This window comes from Danio aesculapii, chromosome 18, assembly GCF_903798145.1.
Source record: "Danio aesculapii chromosome 18, fDanAes4.1, whole genome shotgun sequence".
Classification (NCBI taxonomy): Eukaryota; Metazoa; Chordata; class Actinopteri; order Cypriniformes; family Danionidae; genus Danio; species Danio aesculapii.
In genome coordinates this window covers 43,850,365-43,871,238 of record NC_079452.1, presented here as the reverse complement: position 1 = coordinate 43,871,238, position 20,874 = coordinate 43,850,365, and the positions used below count along the sequence as shown (strand labels likewise).

Sequence of the window (20,874 nt, the reverse complement as noted above, 5' to 3'; positions counted from 1 at the left end):
TATTCATGCTTTATTCTGTTCATTCAAAACTCAATGCTGAATGATTTGGTCATTGCTCATGTTTCACAGGGTCTGACAGTAGAGGAGCGCAAGTCCTGCAGAGAATCACTTCACAGTCTTCTAGGAAAAGTGTATCAGCCAATCGTAATTAAAGAACTGCTTGTCCTCCAAGGGGGTCCTAAACAGGTGAGGTGTTTTGCTTCTTTTTTTTTTTTTTTTGAATACTTTTTTTCAGTTGTGTTAGTATGTGTTTTACCACTTAGTGGAATGTCCTGTGTGATCTGTGGTTTCCTGCTTCATTCTGCTGTAGGGATCTTCAGGCTCCAGAGCAGGAGGGAAAGCTCTTGCTCAGGCTCCTCCATGGCTGAGGAGACTGTGTGGACAGATGCTGTCTGACAGGTTAATGCAACCTCAAGGCGTCCAGGCCGTGGTGAGGGCCATTCTAGAAGGTACTGGAGGTAAGGATGAATTCAGGAAAGGGTGAAGATTGTTTCAGAAAAACATTGGAACATTGTCGTTTGCACATTTGAAAAAAAATACAAGATTATCAATAGTGGAAGTCAAAGGTTTGCAATAAATATTATCATTGTTTTTAATTTGAAAGAAGTCACTTTTCTCATCAGTTTTGTAAAACAGTAATATTGTGAAATATTAGGATTTTTTTGATTATTGCCAGGCTTTTAAAATCATTTATTAAAAACAGAAATTGTTCTGTGATTTATTATAAATGTATTTACCATCCCTTTTGCTTGATTGAATGTGTATTTAGCCAAACTTTTGGTGGCAAAAAGAAGCAAAAACTGTTTTAATCATTGACTTGAGTAGTTATGCTCAAAATTCAGCTTTTCCATCTCAAGAATAAATTACATTTTAAAATCTACTCAAATAGAAAACATATTTTAAAATGCGGTTATATTTCCAATTTTTACTGTTTTATAGACACACACAGGTAATATAGTATATAGACAATATATACTCAAATAATCATTTAAAAATATTTTTTGAAATAAAGTGTTCAATACTGTTTGATGCAAAAATGAATTGATTTTATAAATATACCTACCATATGTGTCTGACCTCAAAACTGCTTTGAAATCCATCACTTATCCTTGTTTGTAAACTGGTTTAAACATTAAAAAAATAATTTATGCCATCTAAATTTTGTATTAATTTACTGCTAATATGATAATAACATCAAAAACACATATACAATAATAATAATATTAAATAAAGTATCATTGGTGACCTATTTTTTTATATGTTGTATGCAATTTTGTCAATATTTGCCAAAAAACTTGTAAGTAAGCACTCCACCGTTCCAAAAAAATAGCTAAATATTTAAGTTGTCACCACATGCTCTTCATCAAACTTAAACATCACATTTTTATGAGTGCAAACAGATTTGCAAGTACACTGCAACCTGTGTTCTTCCTAAGTTTTTTTTTCTCCACAAGATTAAAAAAATGCAACATCCTGGAACCACATCATTTTTCCTCGGATATTACAATTAACCCTAAAAAGCTCCACTCCGTAAAGGAGACAAACCTGTGAGTTCCAATGCCTAGATGTCATAAAAATAACACTGATGGAGCGATAAGCCTGTGAGCGGGCAAATATGTTTTGCATATATCCTATAAATAGCTGCGTCTGCAGGTTCAGTCAAGTTATATAATCCTCATTTTTTGAATAGTCGTGGAAAAATGTATGAACCAGTACATAACTTATACTGGCAAATTCCCTTCAAATCCCCAACTTCTTTCCAGTGGCTTTATTATTCCATGGGAGATCATACAGTTTTTATGACAGTTATAAACACTCAGTGGTTTTGTTATGTTTACCTGTGTCTCATATCTCTGGCCAGCAGGTGGCGACTCTGAATGGAGGAAGTGTGATGCTGTGGCCAAGATTCTAGCTGCCTGCCCTCAACAGTCGCTCTCTGCTGAAAATTATTACAGTCAAGTATGTCCACAGGTACAGTGATGTTTTCGTAATACAGTCAAAAGAGGGAGATTATTGCCATCATTATTCACTGGCCATACACACACCCATACACACTTATTCACACACACACACACACACACACACACACACACACACGCACACACACACACACACACACACACTATAAAAATTTTAGCTTACCAATTCACCTGTACCGCATATCTTTGGACTTGTGGGGGAAACCGGAGCACCTGAAGGGAACCCACGTGAACGCAGGGAGAACATGCAACACAGAAATGCCAACTGACCCAGCCGAGGCTCAAACCAGCGACCTTCTTGTAAATAAATGCTTTTTGATTAAGATACAACATCAATGCTGTAAAAGGAACCATATTAAATTTTAAAAAGTCATAGTAACCGTTCACTGGAAGTTTATTGGTAGGGGAAGAAACACCAGCTGTGCATATACCCTATTGTTGTCTGTTACTCACAAACTTATATGCAAGGTCAAAAACGGACTCTAATAATCATGGCATGTCATTTTACTGGATTAGATTCTGGAGCTTCTTCATTTCAAAGACAAGTTGACTGCACAGCAGTTCCAGAGAGTGGCCACTAGGGCGGCGATCATCATGGTGCAGGATCGGCCTGAGTTTGCACAGCAATTCCTGCTCGATCCTCTTCTCTCCCCTCTTCATCGCTGTGCAGTGGGTTAGTATATGAGCAATTCCAGCGTTATGGATGTGACCTTTGCAGTAAATAAATACACATGGAAATTAAATGTTAACATTATATTTAAATGTCTGTTTATATTTTCCAAAACAACTAACCAGAGTTATGGGATCAGAAAAATATCAATCTGTAAACATTTTTTATATTTTAAATGAGGAAAATAAACATGCATTATGGATGTGACCAAAAAAGTTTGCGAGTTTAAAGTATACAGCATACTTTGTATTCTGTGTATGAAACTGCACAATCCAAAAGAAACAACGGTAATCAAAAGGATAAGAGTCAGCACTTTATAGAACTGAAATGATTGATTTTATTTTATTAAAAATTTTTTTGGATTTATGAGGAAAAACGTTTCAGGGCAAGGTTGACCTTTTAATGGAATTGCTAATGTGTTACACCATTTTGCATTTTAATCAGGGTGCGCATTTGAATCAGTGAATCAATTTTATGTATTTGTTTAAATAACATCTAATTTATTAATAAAACATTAACATTTTCAGTGTTTTTAAGGATATTCAGTGTATTAAGGATTATACAGTGTATAATACTGACCTACAATAGCCTCTGATTAGCTATGTCAGAGGTTACTGAAGGTCAAACTGTACAAACTATGCATTTAATTTTACTTCACTTAGGTTATATGTAGATACAAACACCTATTTTTCAAGAAAAGTGTCTTGTGAACACTTTACGGTGTCTATTGGTGCTCTAGATCCGCCAGTTTCAGACTGTTGAATTTATATTTTCTTGCATAGACTGATCCACAATGGTATGAACCATTATGGGGCGGTCAAATGTATATTTACATAATTTATTATTCACATATTAACATATAATATTATTATTATTTAAGTTACAAATCACTTTTTTAAGGGCTGTCCCCTGATGCATCTAGTTTTGATGTCTTTCAGGGGGATTATGCATTAATCATGGGGGTTAATGCTTAATCAAACCCCCCCCTGTAATTTGCACCCTGATTTTAGATTCTGATTTGAGTTGCACATTAACAAGCTTTTCTGCATCATTTAAAACTGCAAAGTTTTGACTTATTTAAGCATTAAAAATAAAATGGTAAACCTTTGCAGGTGATGAGCTATCCCAGGATGCAGTAGAGGAGTGGGAGCTGACTCGCTGTATCGAGGACGTATATAAAGTGAGCAAAGCATCTTGTATTGTTTAAGCCATGTTCTGTAATATCAGTTTTTATAAAACAATTAAATTTTAATATCATCATTTAATTAAGTTATTTTATTCTGGACAGATTTGCGTGGTGGGTAACAGTCCATCAGACGTGCTCCTGAAAGCTCTGGCAAATGTCATCTCACCACTGTTTGGGTTATTTTGCTTCACCAAACAGAATGTTTCTCATTTACGGTCAGTTTGCATTTGAAATGTAGTGCTAGACTGTGTGTTTGGGAAATATTAAAAGTGGTTGTTATTACAGCTCGTCCTGCCAGGAGATCCTCATATGGTGCCTGTCTCACTCAGAGCGCTCTGAAGGTTTGACGCTTCTGAAACGCCTGTGTGGACTTCTAGGAGAAGTGTGTGGAGTCAAATGTGGTTTTCAATTCTCACCTGGCAGCGAAGGAGGGGCCAGACTTACAGTCAGAGAGCAAATAAGGTATTATTAACCCAAACTCTTCAGGATTTAGTAGTGCATTTACTTTTGTGGAAAGTAGCAATAATTTAACCTCTCAATTTAAAATATGTTATGTTTGTTTTGGATAAATTAAGTTTAAGATTGTATATAAAATAAAGTCTTAAGAGTCAATTTTCTGAAATTGATTTATTGAATAAATAAGCTTTCCTTTGATCTATGGTTTGTTAGGAAGGAACATTATTTTGACGAGACACAACTATTTGATCCTGAATCTGAGGGTCAAACTAAACCTAAATATTGAGAAAATCATGTTTAAAGCTATATAAATAAAGTTCTCAAACGCAAATTAAGGGCATTTACACTTACAAGACATTTAGAAATTTACAAGACATCTTTATGGAACAGTATCTTTCCTTAATATTCTAATTATTTTTTGCATAATAGAAAAATAAATAATTTGAACCGTACAATGTATTTTAAGCTATTGGCAAAATATACCTATGCAACATAAGACTTCGTGGTCCAGAGTGAGTGTGTTTTAATGAAAAATTGCAACCTTAGTTCCTGTAATAAACTTTTAAAATTTCATATCAAATAATTACTTGTCTCTTTTGCTGTGTGTTTTGGCAGTGATGAAGATGACGCTCTGTATGAGAAGGTCTCCAGCGAGCAGTGGAGGGTTCAGTGTCTGGTGCAGTTACTGGGAGACATGAAGGATAGTGACCTGCCTGGAGAGTTTTTTCTGCTTCTGCTTCAGGTGCTGAACTCTGGCAGACTGTTCCACTTCTGCCATTCTAAGCTGTAGCAAGAATCTAAAGCAAGAATAATTACACAAGAAGGCTTCAAATGAAGAAAAGAGATTTATTAGAACTTCACGTCTTAAGTATTATCTTGTGCTTACTGTAAAGATTTGGAAAATTGCTTCTATAAATCTTCAGCGACTCTGACTTTGGCAGATCCCATGAAAGTGAATTGAAACTTAAAATGGAGACCAAGATCACTGGATTTAATTTAGGATACTTCACTTTTGATCTGGTTACACCTGCTATTAAGAGTTCTAACTAAATTAGTATGTATTTGAGGTCTAAAATACAGTATTTTGATTATATTGGATCACTTTTAGAGGTTGTGAAAAACAGATTCAAATCCAATTCATTCATAGTGCGAACACTCAAGTGGTCAAATGTGTTTGGACGTCCAAAGATGGCCTGCTTGTTGACCACGTTTTTAAACATTACCTTAATCATTGCCATCTAAAGTGTTAAAGTCATGTGAAATTAAACAAAATATTTTATATGTTATCACTTTCTTTTTAGGATATCCATGAGCTAGTGTGCTCCAAAAAGCTATTTGTGACAAAATTAGCAATTAGAAGATGTAAACCTTATATAAATATCCAAAGCTTGCTGTTTGTAGCTTCCGCTTAGCTTGTAGCTTTTCTGACCAATCAAATGCTCTCTACTATCTGACATGCCCCGCCCCTTCAATATATTCTCATTTGCTTTTTGTTTGATGCACTTGATCTGATGTGTGACAAAAACAAGTAGCTATTTTTTAAGTAGGCTGTTTTAAGGGAAGGAGCTACTTTATGTTCCATCCTGTCTTCATGTTTCAGTTGAGATTACGTCACATTTCCAGTAAGAAATGCACATTTCAAAGCACTTCACTGGACCTTTAAGTTTGGTTTGAAACCCCCATAAAAACACAATGTTCTCCTAGCAGTGCTGATTTGAACACAACCCCACATTATTCGGTGCAGTTTTGTAACTATCAGAGAGCAGAAAGCTGCTGCTCTCCTCTCCACACCATCTTTTGCATTCATATATGCAATGCAAGCTTATTTGACTTTATTAGCTTGAAAGATCTGAAGCTCAAACAGCATCCCTCCACTCAAAGAAATCAGGAAAGTGATCAAAGGTAGACAGAAGGGATGGATTAGAACATCAGATGTCTTTCCCTCATCTGCTTATTATCCAACTGACAAAAACACACCTTTAGTCAGGTTTAAACAGGTCCTTTGCAAAGTGAAACCTTGTTCGTTGTCTGATGTGTCTGTAATGCTGTTTGCAGGATTTAACAGCTGTGGCTGCTGAGCAGGAGGATGTCCAGCAGGAAATGGACACCTCATCATTGACCCTGCTGGAGTTAGAGCAGCACCTGCTGGGCCGTGTGAATGGACACGGACAGAGACTCGCTCTACTGCAGACACTAGCCATCATGTGTGAGGGTCTTCCTCACACGCAGCTGCTCTGCAAGCCCACTCAGGTGTGATACAGATCAAATCCTCATTCAGCGTTATTTAAATATAGCCATGCGTTAGTTCTGAACTTTAATCTCTTTAAAGCGGTTTTATCATTCTGTCTTTTCTGCTTCAATTCTCCTGAGATTTTAGTAAGAGTAATGTTGGCCATCTAAAAATAGAGCTGGCCATATCTGTTCCATTTAACTCACAACAAAGAAATCTCTCAGACTGTTATTTAGGGCACATACATGAGCCTCTTATGGCTGATATAGCAACTGTGCTAGTTTAAAGTGGCTTTAACAATAGTAATTTTGGTGTACACCTTGAATTTGGTTTCTAAGGATAATGTTTTCTAAATAATGACACAAAACTGTCCACAAATCCAAAAAATTTAAATAAAATAAAATACAAAACTGTCCACATATCCACCTAAAACCTTCATGGTCCATGCAAACTTTAGGATGGGTTGCTTCTAATGTGATCATTCTAATAACAGTAGTGAAAAATTAATGTATTCATGTTTCCTTACTTGCTTTGCTGACAGGCATAACTGACAGTCTGCAAGCAGAGAGAATAGAGTATATGCATAGCTAGTGTTTTTTCTTATACCGATAAACTTCCAGTGAACGCTTTATGTGACTTTTTTCAATTTTATACGGTTTCTTTTACAGCATCGATGTTGTAATGTAATTAAAATATAATCAGTTAAATAGACTTCTGCATTTATTTAGTTGTTCAAGCATAAAATGAGATGAAAATCTGTTTACATGCACGTGACTGTCAGGCTCAGCAGGCTAGCACAGAAACACCATTGAAAATACTGGGATAAAATAATTTTTCATATTATAAAGACAAGGTGTGGAAAAATGCAATTTAAGCAGTGCTTCTTGCACATTCTTGACCCACTTTATATCGTATGTCAATCAAGCACTGAAGATTGTTGATTTGTAAAGAAAACAGACCTTTAACGCGCCGATTTTGTAACTGCATACAGTTCTCCAGAAGCATTTGACCCAGGTTACGGAAAAATTAAAAGTCCTTCTGCATATACCCCATTTATATCTCGATTCTGCTCGCAAATGACTCTTGCAATGTTTTTCTTGCATGTTTATTCTAAAATCTTTTGAAAATCCAATTTCAAAAGTTCAAAAATGAGGAAATTTGTTAAACAGAGCTATCAACTGGGCTACTATGGTCGCAAACACAATCTATTAAGGGGAGCAGGGATCTTTTATAATATAAGTTTTGAACCAATCCATGTGAAATTACACTAAATAGCGATACTGTAGTGTCAGATAAGGTGTGATGTTCCGTGACATTAATATGCCAGCAATCTATTTCTCTCTCTTTCCCTACTGACTCGGCATCACCTCATTAAAAGTAAAGCAAAAACAATTTGATCTCCCCCTGGTGGTTGGCTGCAGTATAGTTAAAATTCAGTCAAGTAGTATCTGTCATATAAGGCACAAGTTTTATTGTGCTGTAATATGTATTTGTTTTTCTGAAAAAGTATTTATTCATTTAATTTACGAATGTTTTTTATATACTTAAAAATGTTTATTTTGGCATCATGATTCTGTGCTTATAGTTGGGTCTTAGTTTCAGTAGTGATCATTACAGTGCAGACTCAGATGCTTTGTCTTTACTTTTCGACATTGGATGGAAGTGGAGATGCTTTATCCATCTTTTTTAACAGTATATGCTCTCTGCACACAGGTGGTGGGGTTCATAGTGTCCATGCTGCAGAGGGCTTGTGTTAGCCTGGAACGTGGCATTGATAGCCCCGTGGAGAGTCAGACTCTCAGTATGGGAATGGGGCTTGTGGCCACTCTTCTCTCTGGAGCTGCTGAGGTATGGTGTAAAATTATACATTTTACTTTAAATCTAATCACATTTATAATGACACTGTTGACCATTCCTTAAACCATGTTGACCATCCCTTAACCCACCCTTAAACTTACCCATATCAACAAACCTGTTCATAACCATACCTATACCTGCCAAAACTGCCGTTTTGTTATTTCTCCCAGAAAAACTTCCATATTTTCAACCCCTGGTCCTCAGCATTTTGGTACAGATTGTGAAATCCCTGGTTCGCCAACTTTGGTATATGATCCGATTGCATCAGCCACCCAAAACACGCTCCATAGTACAGTTACTAACACCACAGTACACAGTACCCGGTTCTCAAAAGTGTTATTTTGACACCTCACCCCTGAACCCAACCCCCCCTGGTCTCCCAAGATTTTCAGGGACAAATGTTGGCAGGTATGCCCAGATCCCATCTCAAGAGCACAGGAAGTGTTCTCCAATATATCACGAACATGTTAAATACATTGTATTTATATTTTGATGTAAGTTCATAGTAGTTAAGACCTAAAATCTGCATGTGGGACAAATGTTAACGCATATCCTCTTTCAGCTCACTCCAGATGATTATTCATCAATGGCTGAACTGCTGCCCTACCTGGAGCAGATTTCCCAGCAGCACCCAGAACCAGTCATCCAGGAGCTGGCCTCTGATCTGAGGGCTACTATTGCCACACATGGGGCTTATCACCCTAAACCTGTCCTGAAAACTGCTGGTCAGCACAATACAGCCCATAGTCCTGCTCAACATGCAAACCACAGTTCAAACTCCAGTCCAGCCACTACATCCTCATCTAGAGCTCCTTCCAGATCCCAGATCCCCTCACAACCACTCTCACATCCCAAAAATACAGCAGACCTTGGTGCAAAACCCAAAGTGAAGGACTTTACTGAGATTTCACCAAATAAAGCTTTCTCTGAATGCATGCTGGAGGCCTGTGACCCGGATGTGCCCACCCGAGCCGTAGCTGTGCGTTCACTAACCCGCTCTCTAAGAGATGGAGACAGAGAAGCACTGCAAAACAAGGACAAACTACTAATGGTGAGTGAAATCTATTTATATGTATATATGTTGGTGTACAGCTAACATAAAACAAATGAAGCATGTGCCTGTCAGTATTTGTAAAGTGCAAATTTCAGTTTTACTTTAATTAGTTTAGGCTTGTCATTTATAATAAATTAGTTTATTATTATTATTATTATTATTATTATTTTAATGAATGACATTTTAATTTATGTTAGATTTTTTTAAATATTTTTTTTTCTGATGTAAATATTCTTTATTTATTTCTTTGTTTTATTTGAGATTTTTCAATTTATTTTATTTTTTCTTTTTTTCTGCTGTAAATACTCCAATTTTTTCAGATTTTTAAAATTTTATTTATTTATTTTTTCGTTTTTTTCTAATGTAAATACTACATTTTTTTATTTCAGATTTTTTTTTCATTTTATTTATTCATTCATTTTTTTTTCATTTTTTGTTTCTGGTGTAAATACACTATTTATTTTTCATATTTTTGATTTTTTTACATTTTATTTATTAGTTTTTTTCTAATGTAAATACTTAATTTTTTATTTCTGATTTTTGTCATTTTTATTTTATTTGTTTCATTTTTAAATGTAAATACTTATTCATTTTTTATTTTAGATTTTGTTTGCTTTTTTTCTGCTGTAAATACTCTTTTTTTATTTTAGATTTTTTTTTCATTTAGTTGATTTATTTTTTCGTTTTTTTTATGTAAATACTCTATTTTTTATTTAGATTTTTTTTTTTCATTTTATTTTATTTTTCAATTTTTTTTCTGATGTAAATACTCTATTTATTTATTTATTTATTTATTTATTTATTCATTTATTTTTGTAAATTTACAGGATTGGATTTGGAGTGAGGTGAACTAAAGATTTTAGTTTTCTAAAGATTTTGGTTCTATTTAGGGCTACCGGTAGGATATTTTATATAACTTATTAAATTAAGAGTTTAATAAATAAAAAATTTAATACAAAGTGATTTTGTTCTGTCTTCTTAACTATAATTAGTACTTACTGGGGTCAAAATTGTATTGTTAAGTGCAACTCAATAAAAAATATATATATTGTTATTTTGAAAACATAAAAATAACAAAGACAACTAATCAGAATACCACAGTGAGTATAAAATAAATTAAAATTAATAAAGAAAATACAGGGAATTAAAGGATGAATTATATCTAATGTTTAATTTGAAAGTATCACATTCACTAATTGTTGTAAAAAACAATGTGTTGAAAGTACATTCATTTTAATAAAAAGCTACACATTTGGTTTCCTATTAAAGCAATTCTTGTATAAAGCTTCAATGGATGATTCATGATCATGAATTATTACAAACAATAATTAAATAAATAAATAAAGTAAGCACACCTTTCTAGTAATATGTCATTTTTATACTATTATTTATGCTGTGTATAATTTCCAGTTCCAATTATTAGATCGCAAACGTCTGATGAATTTTCTTACATTTTTAACTTACAAAATAATTTCCCCTTTAGTGCTTCTTCGGGTCATTTAGAGTTCTCGAATAGAGCTTTGATGCGAGCCATCATTATGGAACCTGCATTATTCTCTCTGATGCTCAAGCCAGGTGTCCCGTACTCATCTCTCCTGGGGCTTTGTGTAGACTCTTCCCTGGTTGACACTGTTTATTTGGGCCAGCAATTTTCAATGTTCTCCTGTGCTTTGAGGGTAGGTGACGGTCTAGACCATGTTTTATAAATGAGGTGAGATGTTTGGTGTGTAAAACCTCTTGCTTGAGGGCGCCTGAAGACTCTCATGGGATCTAGTTATGATGAGTGTCTTTCTGCAGCGTTTCATCTAATATTCTTTCTAATAAAAGCCTCTTCTGTGACCAGCGCTTCATAAATACAACCAATTCACATCTAAACATGGATGCAGAGACCAGATAACATAGGTGTACCTCAGGGTTGTGAATAGCTTCTTTTTCATTTCTATTAAGTATGTTTTGAATTGTATTTCTGTTTTTGTATGTGTATTATCTGTTGTGTTAATTTTGCCGTACTCTTATATTCTCTCTCACCTCATGCAAACTCATTTAAATCTTCGAAAACCGCAGGCCACAGACATGCTTTAATTTGCATTACTGTTAAACGCGCTGAGAGCTGAGCTAATGGCTGCTTGAAAAACTGTCAGCGATAATTAGACGAATGAATTAATTAACTCTGCCCTAATTTTTGGCTCAGCTTTTTGTGAATTATTTCAATGTGTTGCAGCTCTTTCTGGAAAACCTGGAGCATGAAGACTCCTTTGTGTATCTGTCTGCCATTCAAGGTAATTCATTATTTTAGCCTGAACTTCTCAGAAATGCAACAAAATATAACAATCACAGCTGTTATTGCCTACATGTTTAAATGATGATTTTTTTTTGAGTAAGAGCATGATTATCCATTTATTTTAGTTTATTTGTGGTGGTGATTATAAATAATAGAAAAAGTTTTGAAGCTTCGAATTGAATATAAAGTGAATTACATTTTAATAATGTAAAATTTGTATGTTGGTCAAAGCCAAAAAGGTTTAATAATAGAATTTAATTGAAATTATCTTTATACTTTGCCAGAAATTGTCACTATTTTACAATACACTAGATTTTAGCATTTAGCACATAGGACAGAGTTACAAAAAATGCATATCACAAGACATAGACACACACAAAAATAATATAAACCATAATCAATTGTTAAAACATGCGCTGTTCTAAATGGACAGTCTTTAAAATATTTTTAAATATAGATAGATGGTACGGATTTCATATGTAATATATCTTGAAGCTCATTCCATACATATGGAGCATATTTAGACAATGCAGATCGACCTAACCTTTTCTGTGTGAAAAAATGGCATCCTAAGTAGGAGTATATCTGCTGATCTAGTAGTATAAGTATTTAAGCAGTACTCCATCAAACTATATATAAGATACTGTGGGGATTGACCAACTTACGCTTTAAAAATAAAACTAAGATGATGTTTTGTCCTTGACTGTAATGAGGTCCATTCTGTCATTTTATATAAAATACATTTATATGTTTTTTCATTGATATTTCATCTTCCCAAATATATTTAAAACAATAAAATAGACACTTGGGTTTGATATCCTTTCTTTGTATTGATTGTGCGATCGATTTTGTGAATATAATTTGATGCAGTCACTAGAAAAAGTCATATTTTACCCATATGTATATAAATTTGGTCAAACTTTACAATAAGGTGGCATAAGTAATTGTTAGTTAATATATATTCTAACATGAACTAAGAATGAAACATACTTGTACAGCATTTATTAATCATATTTTAACATTTAGTAATGTATTATTAAAATCCAAAGTACATTAGCTAATGTACTGTAAGTTAAAATGAACTAACAATGAATAAATGTTTTCGCTAACTAATGAAAACAAAGAGTAATAAAAAGTGTTATAAATATATAGTTATTTGTTTATTTATGTTAGTACATACATTAACAAACATTAATTAATGGAACCTTATTGTAATGTGTTGCCATCATTTTATGTAATCAGTTTTGTGGTCAGTAAAAAACTAATTTATTGCTTTCCTTTTCATTTCCACATTAAATTGACAAAGATTATGAAACAGTTATTGAATTGCAATCATATTTCACAAGAGAACTGTTTTTACTGAAATAAGAGCCTGAGAGACTTAAAAATCTACCTGACCCCAAACTTAAATGGTGCACTGTATACTGCACTGTGATCTGGAGGTTTATATATATATATATATATATATATATATATATATATATATATATATATATATATATATATATATATATATATATATACTATATACTATATCAATCTTAGGTTATTTAAGGAACAACTATAGGAATTTCAAGGACACCATTTCTGGGCCAACAAACTGTTATGAAGTGGTCTATTTTGGGTCTATTTTCTAAAGCCACTCTGTTTGCAAGCCACATGATATCACCTTTTGCCCATGAATGGTCATGCAGGACCTTCTCTCAACCCTTCTCAGTCCTGTTGAGGAACAACAGAGTTTTAAAGGCACAGTTCACCCAAATTGAAAATGTACTTATCATTCACTCTTTCATCAGGTGCCTTTATATATTTATGAGCTGCTTTTTTTCTGTTGAACACAAAGGAATATGTAGATATTTTGAAGAATGTTGAAAACCGGTAGCCATTGGCATCCATAGTAGGAAAAATACACACTATAGTAGTCATTGGCTGCTGTTTCCCAGCATTCTTGAAAATGTCTTCTTTTGTGTTCAACAGAATAAAAGAAACACAATCAGGGTTTGGACCAAATGAAGGGTGACTAACTGATGACCGCATTTTTATTTTTGGGGTGAACGATCTTTTCAATGCTCTGGTATCCTGTTTTTTTATTCTGCCTTGAAGAGGGTCTGTCAGATTTTCTCTCAAATCTGTTGTATCTTTTTTTCTTTTTCAGGCTTGGCAGTGTTGGCTGACTCTTTCCCTGAGCAGATTCTGCAGAGACTGCTGGGAGAGTATCAGACCGATGTGAGCGACGGTCCCCCCCATAAAGAGCGATCCCTCGAGACACGACTTAAAGTGGGCGAGGTTTTAATGAGAGCCAGCAGAGCCATGGGTGAGCACAGCCACTGCCTCTAGTGCCTTTATACACTACCAGTCAAAAGTTTGGCATCAGTATTGTTTTTTTAAACATGTTTTTAAAAGTAGCCTATTCTGCTTACCACAAAACAGCTGAAATGTTCAAATTGTGAATTGCAATTTAAAGGGCTTCTATTTGACCCCTTTTACAAGATCTAAGATAAGATTTTGGTGTCTCCAGAATGTGTCTAAAGTTTCAGCTCAAAAGACCCATCAGATTATTTATTTTAGAATGTAGAATCTGCCCATTTTGGTGTCTGAATACATTGTAGCTGTTTTTGTAGCCTGTGGCTTTAAATCCAAATGAGCTGGTTCTCCCTGCCCACCGTTACGTAAGATAAACAGCAGTCAGTAATTGAGACAGACATGGATGAAGCTGAAATAAGGTCACTAGTCAAAAATACCAAGTAAGTTTACTTCATGTATTTGTGTTGGGGTTTGTTCTAGCCTTTTTGAAAGGATGAGTCACACACAAATACTGTTTGCAGGACACACACACACACACACACACACACACACACAAATTCACAGGGATTTGAGTCCTATTTTAACGTCAAGAAATTTTCAAAAAGAGACTTATTGTCTTTACATCACTCCAATATGACAGTGGACACACTATAGCTACACACAGTTCTGTCCAAACAGCTTCCAAAAGCTGATTTTCATCATAGGTGCCCTTTAAAATCAAATTAGTTTTTTAGTTAACATCAATTCTCTAGTCTTCAGTGTCACATCATCCTTCAGAAAAAATTCTAATATGATCAGCTGCCCAAAAAACACTTTCTTCCTCTTTATCAGTGTTGAAAACTGCTTTATATTTTTGTGGAAACTGACACAGTACCAGTTGAAAATGCAATAAAAATATATTTACCTTTTTATATTTATCAAGGATGGAGATACGGTGCCTCAGTGGTTAGCACTGTCACCTCACAGCAAAAAGGTCCCTGGTTCGAGCCCTGGCTGGGTCATTTGGCGTTTCTGTGTGAAGTTTGCATGTTCTCCCCGTGTTCGCGTGGGTTTTTCCTTCGGGTGCTCCCGTTTCCCCCACAGACATGCGGTATAGGGGAATTGAATAAACTAAATTAGCCGTAGTGTATGTGTGTGAATGAGTGTCTATGGGTATTTCCCAGTAATGGGTTGCAGCTGGAAGGGCATCCGCTGTGTAAAACATATGCTGGATAAGTTGGCGGTTCATTCTGCTGTGGCGATGAATAAAGTGACTAAGCTGAAGGAAAATGGATGAGTTAATTTATCAAGGACACATTAAGGGGCTAGTTAACCCAAAAAAATTAAATTCTGTCATTATTTACTCACCGTCCTCTTTTTCAAATATGATAGAATTGTCTTCCTCTGTTAAACACAAATAAAAATATTTTAAAGAAAACCAGTAGCTATGATCATCCATGGTATTTATTTCCTAGTGTGAATGTCAGTGGTTTCCATTCATTCATTCATTTTCTTTTCGGCTTAGTCCCTTTATTAATCTGGAGTCGCCACAGCGGAATGAACCACCAACTTATCCAGCATGTTTTAAGCAGTGGATGCCCTTCCAGCTGCAACCCATCACTGGGAAACATCCATACACACTCATTCACACTACATTATGGGCAATTTAGCTTACCCAATTCACCTATACCACATGTAGCACAGGACCTGTTTGTTACATCTAGGCAGCAGCGTATCCCTAGCACAAGCATGCGGTTCTTCATTGTGTCTGGTGATCATTGAGTCTGGGTCTGTGGCATGTCGTCTTGGCCTGACTCCTCAACGCTAACAGACCGCGTTCTGAAAAAAGCCCAACAGCTGCTCCAGTCGGCCGAAACCGCACAAAGAGTCTCACAGCTCTCCGTCACATTCATCGCATCTTCACACACAGCAGGGGGCATCGCACACTTCACTCACACATTCGAGCTCCATTTACATTTTCAGCTCATCAGTATCATCTAATGAGACACTTATTTAATCAAATCCTTGACTAATAACTAATATGAGCTACATTTAGCATGCTGTTTCGTAAAGTACACACATTTGCTCTGTCGAAAATCAAAAGTAGGATTTCTGATTTAAGATCGCTTAATAGGGGATTAGACAGATGGCCACTGTTAACAAGAAGCGTGGCATCAAAGAAGTGTGCGTTAACACTCTGCGTTTTTTTTTTCCTTCTTCTCATAGATCTAATTCACAATAGCCATTAAAGGGCTTTTGATGTGTTTAGAGGATTGGTCAGATGAACAAGCAGACATTGATGTCTGAATAGGACCTGCCACATGGCTTCTGGAAGGCTTTATACAGTTTGAATGCTATATCAGACAGGGCCAGGAAAATCAGCAGATTCTGGACCCTCCTGGTAGATGTTTTAATGGCTTTTTGTTTCGTTTTATCCTTGATGATTTTACTTTAAAGAACGCACATTTTTTCTCTTATACTTAGTTAGTCTGAGGATTTTTTTTAATTGTCAGAGCCCTTTTCTCAGCCCTCACAATATATATATATATACAGTTGAAGTCAGAATTATTAGCCCTCCTGAATTATTAGCTCCCCTGTTTATTTTTTCCCCCAATTTCTGTTGCACGGAGAGAAGATGTTTTTCAACACATTTCTAAACATAATAGTTTTAATAACTCATTTCTAATAACTGATTTATTTGATCTTTGCCATGATGACAGTAAATAATATTTTACTAGATATTTTTCAAGACACTTCTATACAGCTTAAAGTGACATTTTGAGGCTTAATTAGGTTAACTGGGCAGGTTAGGGTAATTAGGCAAGTTATTGTATAACTATGGTTTGTTCTGTAGACTATCAGAAAAAAATATAGCTTAAAGGTGTTAAAAATTTTGCCATTAAAATTGGGTTTAAAAAATTAATAACTACCTTTATTCTAGCGGAAATAAAGACTTTCTTAGAAGAAAAAATATAATCAGACATGCTGTGAAAATTTCCTTGGTCTGTTAAACATAATTTGGGAAATATTTAAAAAAGAAAAAAAATTCAAAGGGGGCCTAATAATTCTGACTTCAACTATATATATATATATACATATACCTACATATACACACATATATATATATATATATATATATATATATATATATATATATATATATATATATATATATATATATATATATATATATATATATATATATATATATATATATATATATGTGTATATGTAGGTATATGTATGTAATAAAATAAAAAAAATTTAAAAAGGCGACTTTGCTCATTCTGTTGAAATGGGCTTTGGATTTCTCAGACTTTCACACTGAGATGGAGAGATTGAAGTGGTGACTTCACCTTTGTGTGTTTGTGGTTTGTCATTGTGCATTCAGGCTTGCACTCTCACTCCATGTCTACTTGCTGTCTGTGTTGTATCAGGAAGAATCAGAGTTGTTGTTTTTTAAAAATTCCCCATTATATCTATTTGATATCACTTTACTTTACTATGTAGTTTTGAATAATTTAGATATTCATAAAAAAATTAAAAAATACAATTACAACTGTAAAATTTTGAAATATTAATACAATTACTCTGTATTTTACTATATTAAAAAAATGTATGCATTCTTGTTTTGGTAAAGCCGATTTTTCAGTGTCATATGAAGTAAAAGAAAATAAAAGTATGGATTAAATGATACAAAAGTGACTGTAAAGACATTTATAATGTTACAAACAGATTTCTATCTTAAATCATTACTGTTTTTTTTTTTTTTTTTTTGCCTCAACTAGGCCTGTCACGATATCTATTTTTTGTTGTACGATATATTGCACCAAAATATATTGCAATAAACAGTATTATTGTCATTTTAAGACCATTTTTACTTAATTTACCTATTATATACTCTTACAAAGAACACATAATATTTTATTCTTATAAATATTTCATTCATCAATCATTTTAACAATTGAATAATTCAGCATTGGAATCAAAATGTGAAAACGTATATCCTAAACAAATAAATAACAATAAATGTTGCACAAAAAAGTGCAAGGTAAAAAGTAACAGAGGCTGTGAAATCTGCTACCAGATCTATTTTCAGTTTTCAGACACCCACAAATATACTATAGTCAGTGTTGGGTAAGTTACTTTAAAAAAAAAAGTAATAGATTACAAATTACTGTCTACTACTGGAAAATTATGATTACATTCCGACTACTTAATGTCAAAAGTAATCAGATTACTAATTACTTTACTTTGAAGTTACTTTAAAACATATAAAATACACCTATGAAATACAAAATAAACTGCAGCACTTTCGGTAATTTAACATTCACTGAAAAACATTAGAATGGGTTGATCACAGCAGCTTGGGCCACCAATGTCCTCCTTGGTGACGAGTTTTGACATAGAATGCTTTCTAATAAAGTGCTTCAACAAGTTGCTGGTCGAGTTAAAAGCAGTCAAAATTTCTTGAGATATTGGACATTGACTGCATTTCATAGCAATATTTTAGTTTTTCCGCTCAATGAAATCAAAGTAATGTCTGCATTTCCACTTGAAGAAGCAACCATTCTCGACCCTTAGTCATTTCAGCTCACGTTCTCCAGCAATTTAAAAGCACATGCTTATTAACTGACGTTGCAGCAGAAAACATGATTTAAATGAAGCATTTTTTCCTCTAAACCATATTTGTAATGTAAGTAACAGAATTACATTGACTTTAATAACTGTAAACAAGTTACACAAATTTAAAATGTAATTTGTTACATTACTGCATTTCCCAAAAATATAATTAGAATACATAGAATAACATAACGTGTTACTGTGGAACGTGTTACACCCAACTCTTACTATAGTAATTTATAGTAAATACTATAGCGTTTTTTAACCATACTGACACTGTATAGGCTATATATATATATATATATATATATAGCATCACCAACAAATATTGAGGTCATGTGTTGTGCAATAAGTCGATATATTGATTATTGTGACAGGTCAAGCATCAATGGAAAACACTTTTAACATTGTTAATATTTTAAAATGTTTTAAATATTTTAAAATAAATTAAAATTTGAAGCAAATCAATGCATGTGATACTGAATACTTGAGTTAAAGTAATAAACTACATTTTAATATATAATAAATTACAGTGTAGTTATTTAGTTATTTTAAATTGTACAATTATGTTACTATTGTTATACAATCAAAATATTACAGATTTTTTTATATTATTTGTCATTATTTTTTTGTTGTCACAAATTGAAGAGTGTTTAATTACATTTTATGGGTGCAGTTACAGTATACTTTGCAGGCTCTTTAGTGAGCAAAGTATCCCATTATGCATGTTTTGCATAAGCTCTGTTTTTAAAGGCCTATAAAAATGTTAGTTGTAAAATGAATATTCATTGTACGCTGTAAAAAAATAAGGGTTTCACACAATTCATTCATATTGTCTCAACACAAATCGATTAAGTTAACTTTACAAATATAACCAATTTTAGTGGATTGAACATAAAAAAAAGTTGTTCCAACAAAATCTCAAGAATTGTGTAGTTTCAGCTCATTTTAAATAAGTAGTTTGAACAAGCTATATCCAAGTAAGAAAATAAAGAGGTCAACAGCAATCTTATTTCATTTCAAGCCATACTCAGTATTGGGTTAAAGAAAAATCCTTGACAGCACATCTGAAAATACAAATAATAAACAAAAGCTTGTCTTTGTCTTGTAGGTGACCTCGCGCCACACTATGGCCGTCCTCTGATTGGTGTGTTTCTGAGCGGCACACGAGACGAGGACAGTAGTGTTCGCGCCAGCAGCCTCTCTAACTTGGGCGAACTCTGCCAACGTCTCAACTTTTCACTCGGATCATTGGCACAAGAGGTACGAGTCTGACCACTCCAGCATTCAACACCTAAACGTCAAGACAACCAGTCGAGCTGTTGAAAAGCTCAATCTGTGTGTGGTTCAGTTCAGTCTGTAATTAGTTCTTTTTAAGCAGATGCCCAGGGCTCCTTCTGCTGTGATGTCAGGGTTCTCTTTACTCTGCACAGCTGTGTGTGTGTGTGTGTGTGTGTGTGTGTGTGTGTGTGTGTGTGTGTGTGTGTGTGTGTGTGTGTGTGTGTGTGTGTGTGTGTGTGTGTGTGTGTGTGTGTGTGTGTGTGTGTGTGTGGCGTGCGTGCGTGCGTGTGTGTAAACAAGCACATCTCTCTGCACAAGATTACTACTACTAGTGCTGAGATCAGGGTTTCTGAGCAGATGGGTGTGATGGATGAACACCAACTGCATCAATTGAGTTAATTTGCTTGTTAAAATCAATGACTTGAAATCTTTATGTAACAATTGATGTGTGCTCTCAAATTCAAGGGCTTGCATCATGTAATGAAATAGTTACATTTTAAATGTATTATATTACATTACGTTACGTTACGTTACGTTACGTTACGTTATGTTACGTTATGTTATGTTATGTTATGTTATGTTATGTTATATTATATTATATTATATTATGTTATAAAATGTGATATTTTAAATGATCAAATTTAGTTTTTAGAATGTTTGGTCTAAAATTTCTGAAATTGTTAGTGAACCCTGGACCACAAAGCCTTAAGTTTATGAATTAAAAAGATTATGATTATAAAAGATTATGAATAACTACAAATACATTAAATGGGTCACAGTTATAGATTTTTCTTTTATGCCAACAAGTATTAGAATATTTAGTAAAGATCTATTTTCCATGAAGACGTTTCAAATTTCTTACTGTAAATAAATCAAAATTAATTATCTTAATTTTTTCTTAGTAATATGCATCTTTATTTAAACAACTTTAAAGGTAGTTTTCTCTTTTAATTTTCTTCATTCTCTCTCTCTCT

General features: G+C 33.9%; 1 protein-coding gene across 2 annotated transcripts in view; it reads left to right on the top strand.

Annotated features, from left to right (window-relative positions):
- The window catches only part of tango6 (transport and golgi organization 6 homolog (Drosophila)), a 30,484-nt gene that overhangs the window by 2,517 nt on the left and 7,093 nt on the right, over nucleotides 1–20,874 (top strand). The window contains exons 3-16 of one of the 2 annotated variants that reach the window (XM_056478780.1): nucleotides 70–186; nucleotides 311–458; nucleotides 1,865–1,971; nucleotides 2,496–2,652; nucleotides 3,762–3,829; nucleotides 3,938–4,050; nucleotides 4,121–4,297; nucleotides 4,907–5,033; nucleotides 6,347–6,541; nucleotides 8,235–8,369; nucleotides 8,941–9,429; nucleotides 11,654–11,711; nucleotides 13,869–14,027; nucleotides 19,731–19,882. In XM_056478780.1, coding sequence (XP_056334755.1) covers nucleotides 70–186; nucleotides 311–458; nucleotides 1,865–1,971; nucleotides 2,496–2,652; nucleotides 3,762–3,829; nucleotides 3,938–4,050; nucleotides 4,121–4,297; nucleotides 4,907–5,033; nucleotides 6,347–6,541; nucleotides 8,235–8,369; nucleotides 8,941–9,429; nucleotides 11,654–11,711; nucleotides 13,869–14,027; nucleotides 19,731–19,882 — 2,202 coding nt within the window. Of the gene's footprint in view, nucleotides 1–69; nucleotides 187–310; nucleotides 459–1,861; nucleotides 1,972–2,495; nucleotides 2,653–3,761; nucleotides 3,830–3,937; nucleotides 4,051–4,120; nucleotides 4,298–4,906; nucleotides 5,034–6,346; nucleotides 6,542–8,234; nucleotides 8,370–8,940; nucleotides 9,430–11,653; nucleotides 11,712–13,868; nucleotides 14,028–19,730; nucleotides 19,883–20,874 lie in introns of both variants that reach the window. The other variant, XM_056478779.1, reaches the window with a different exon arrangement.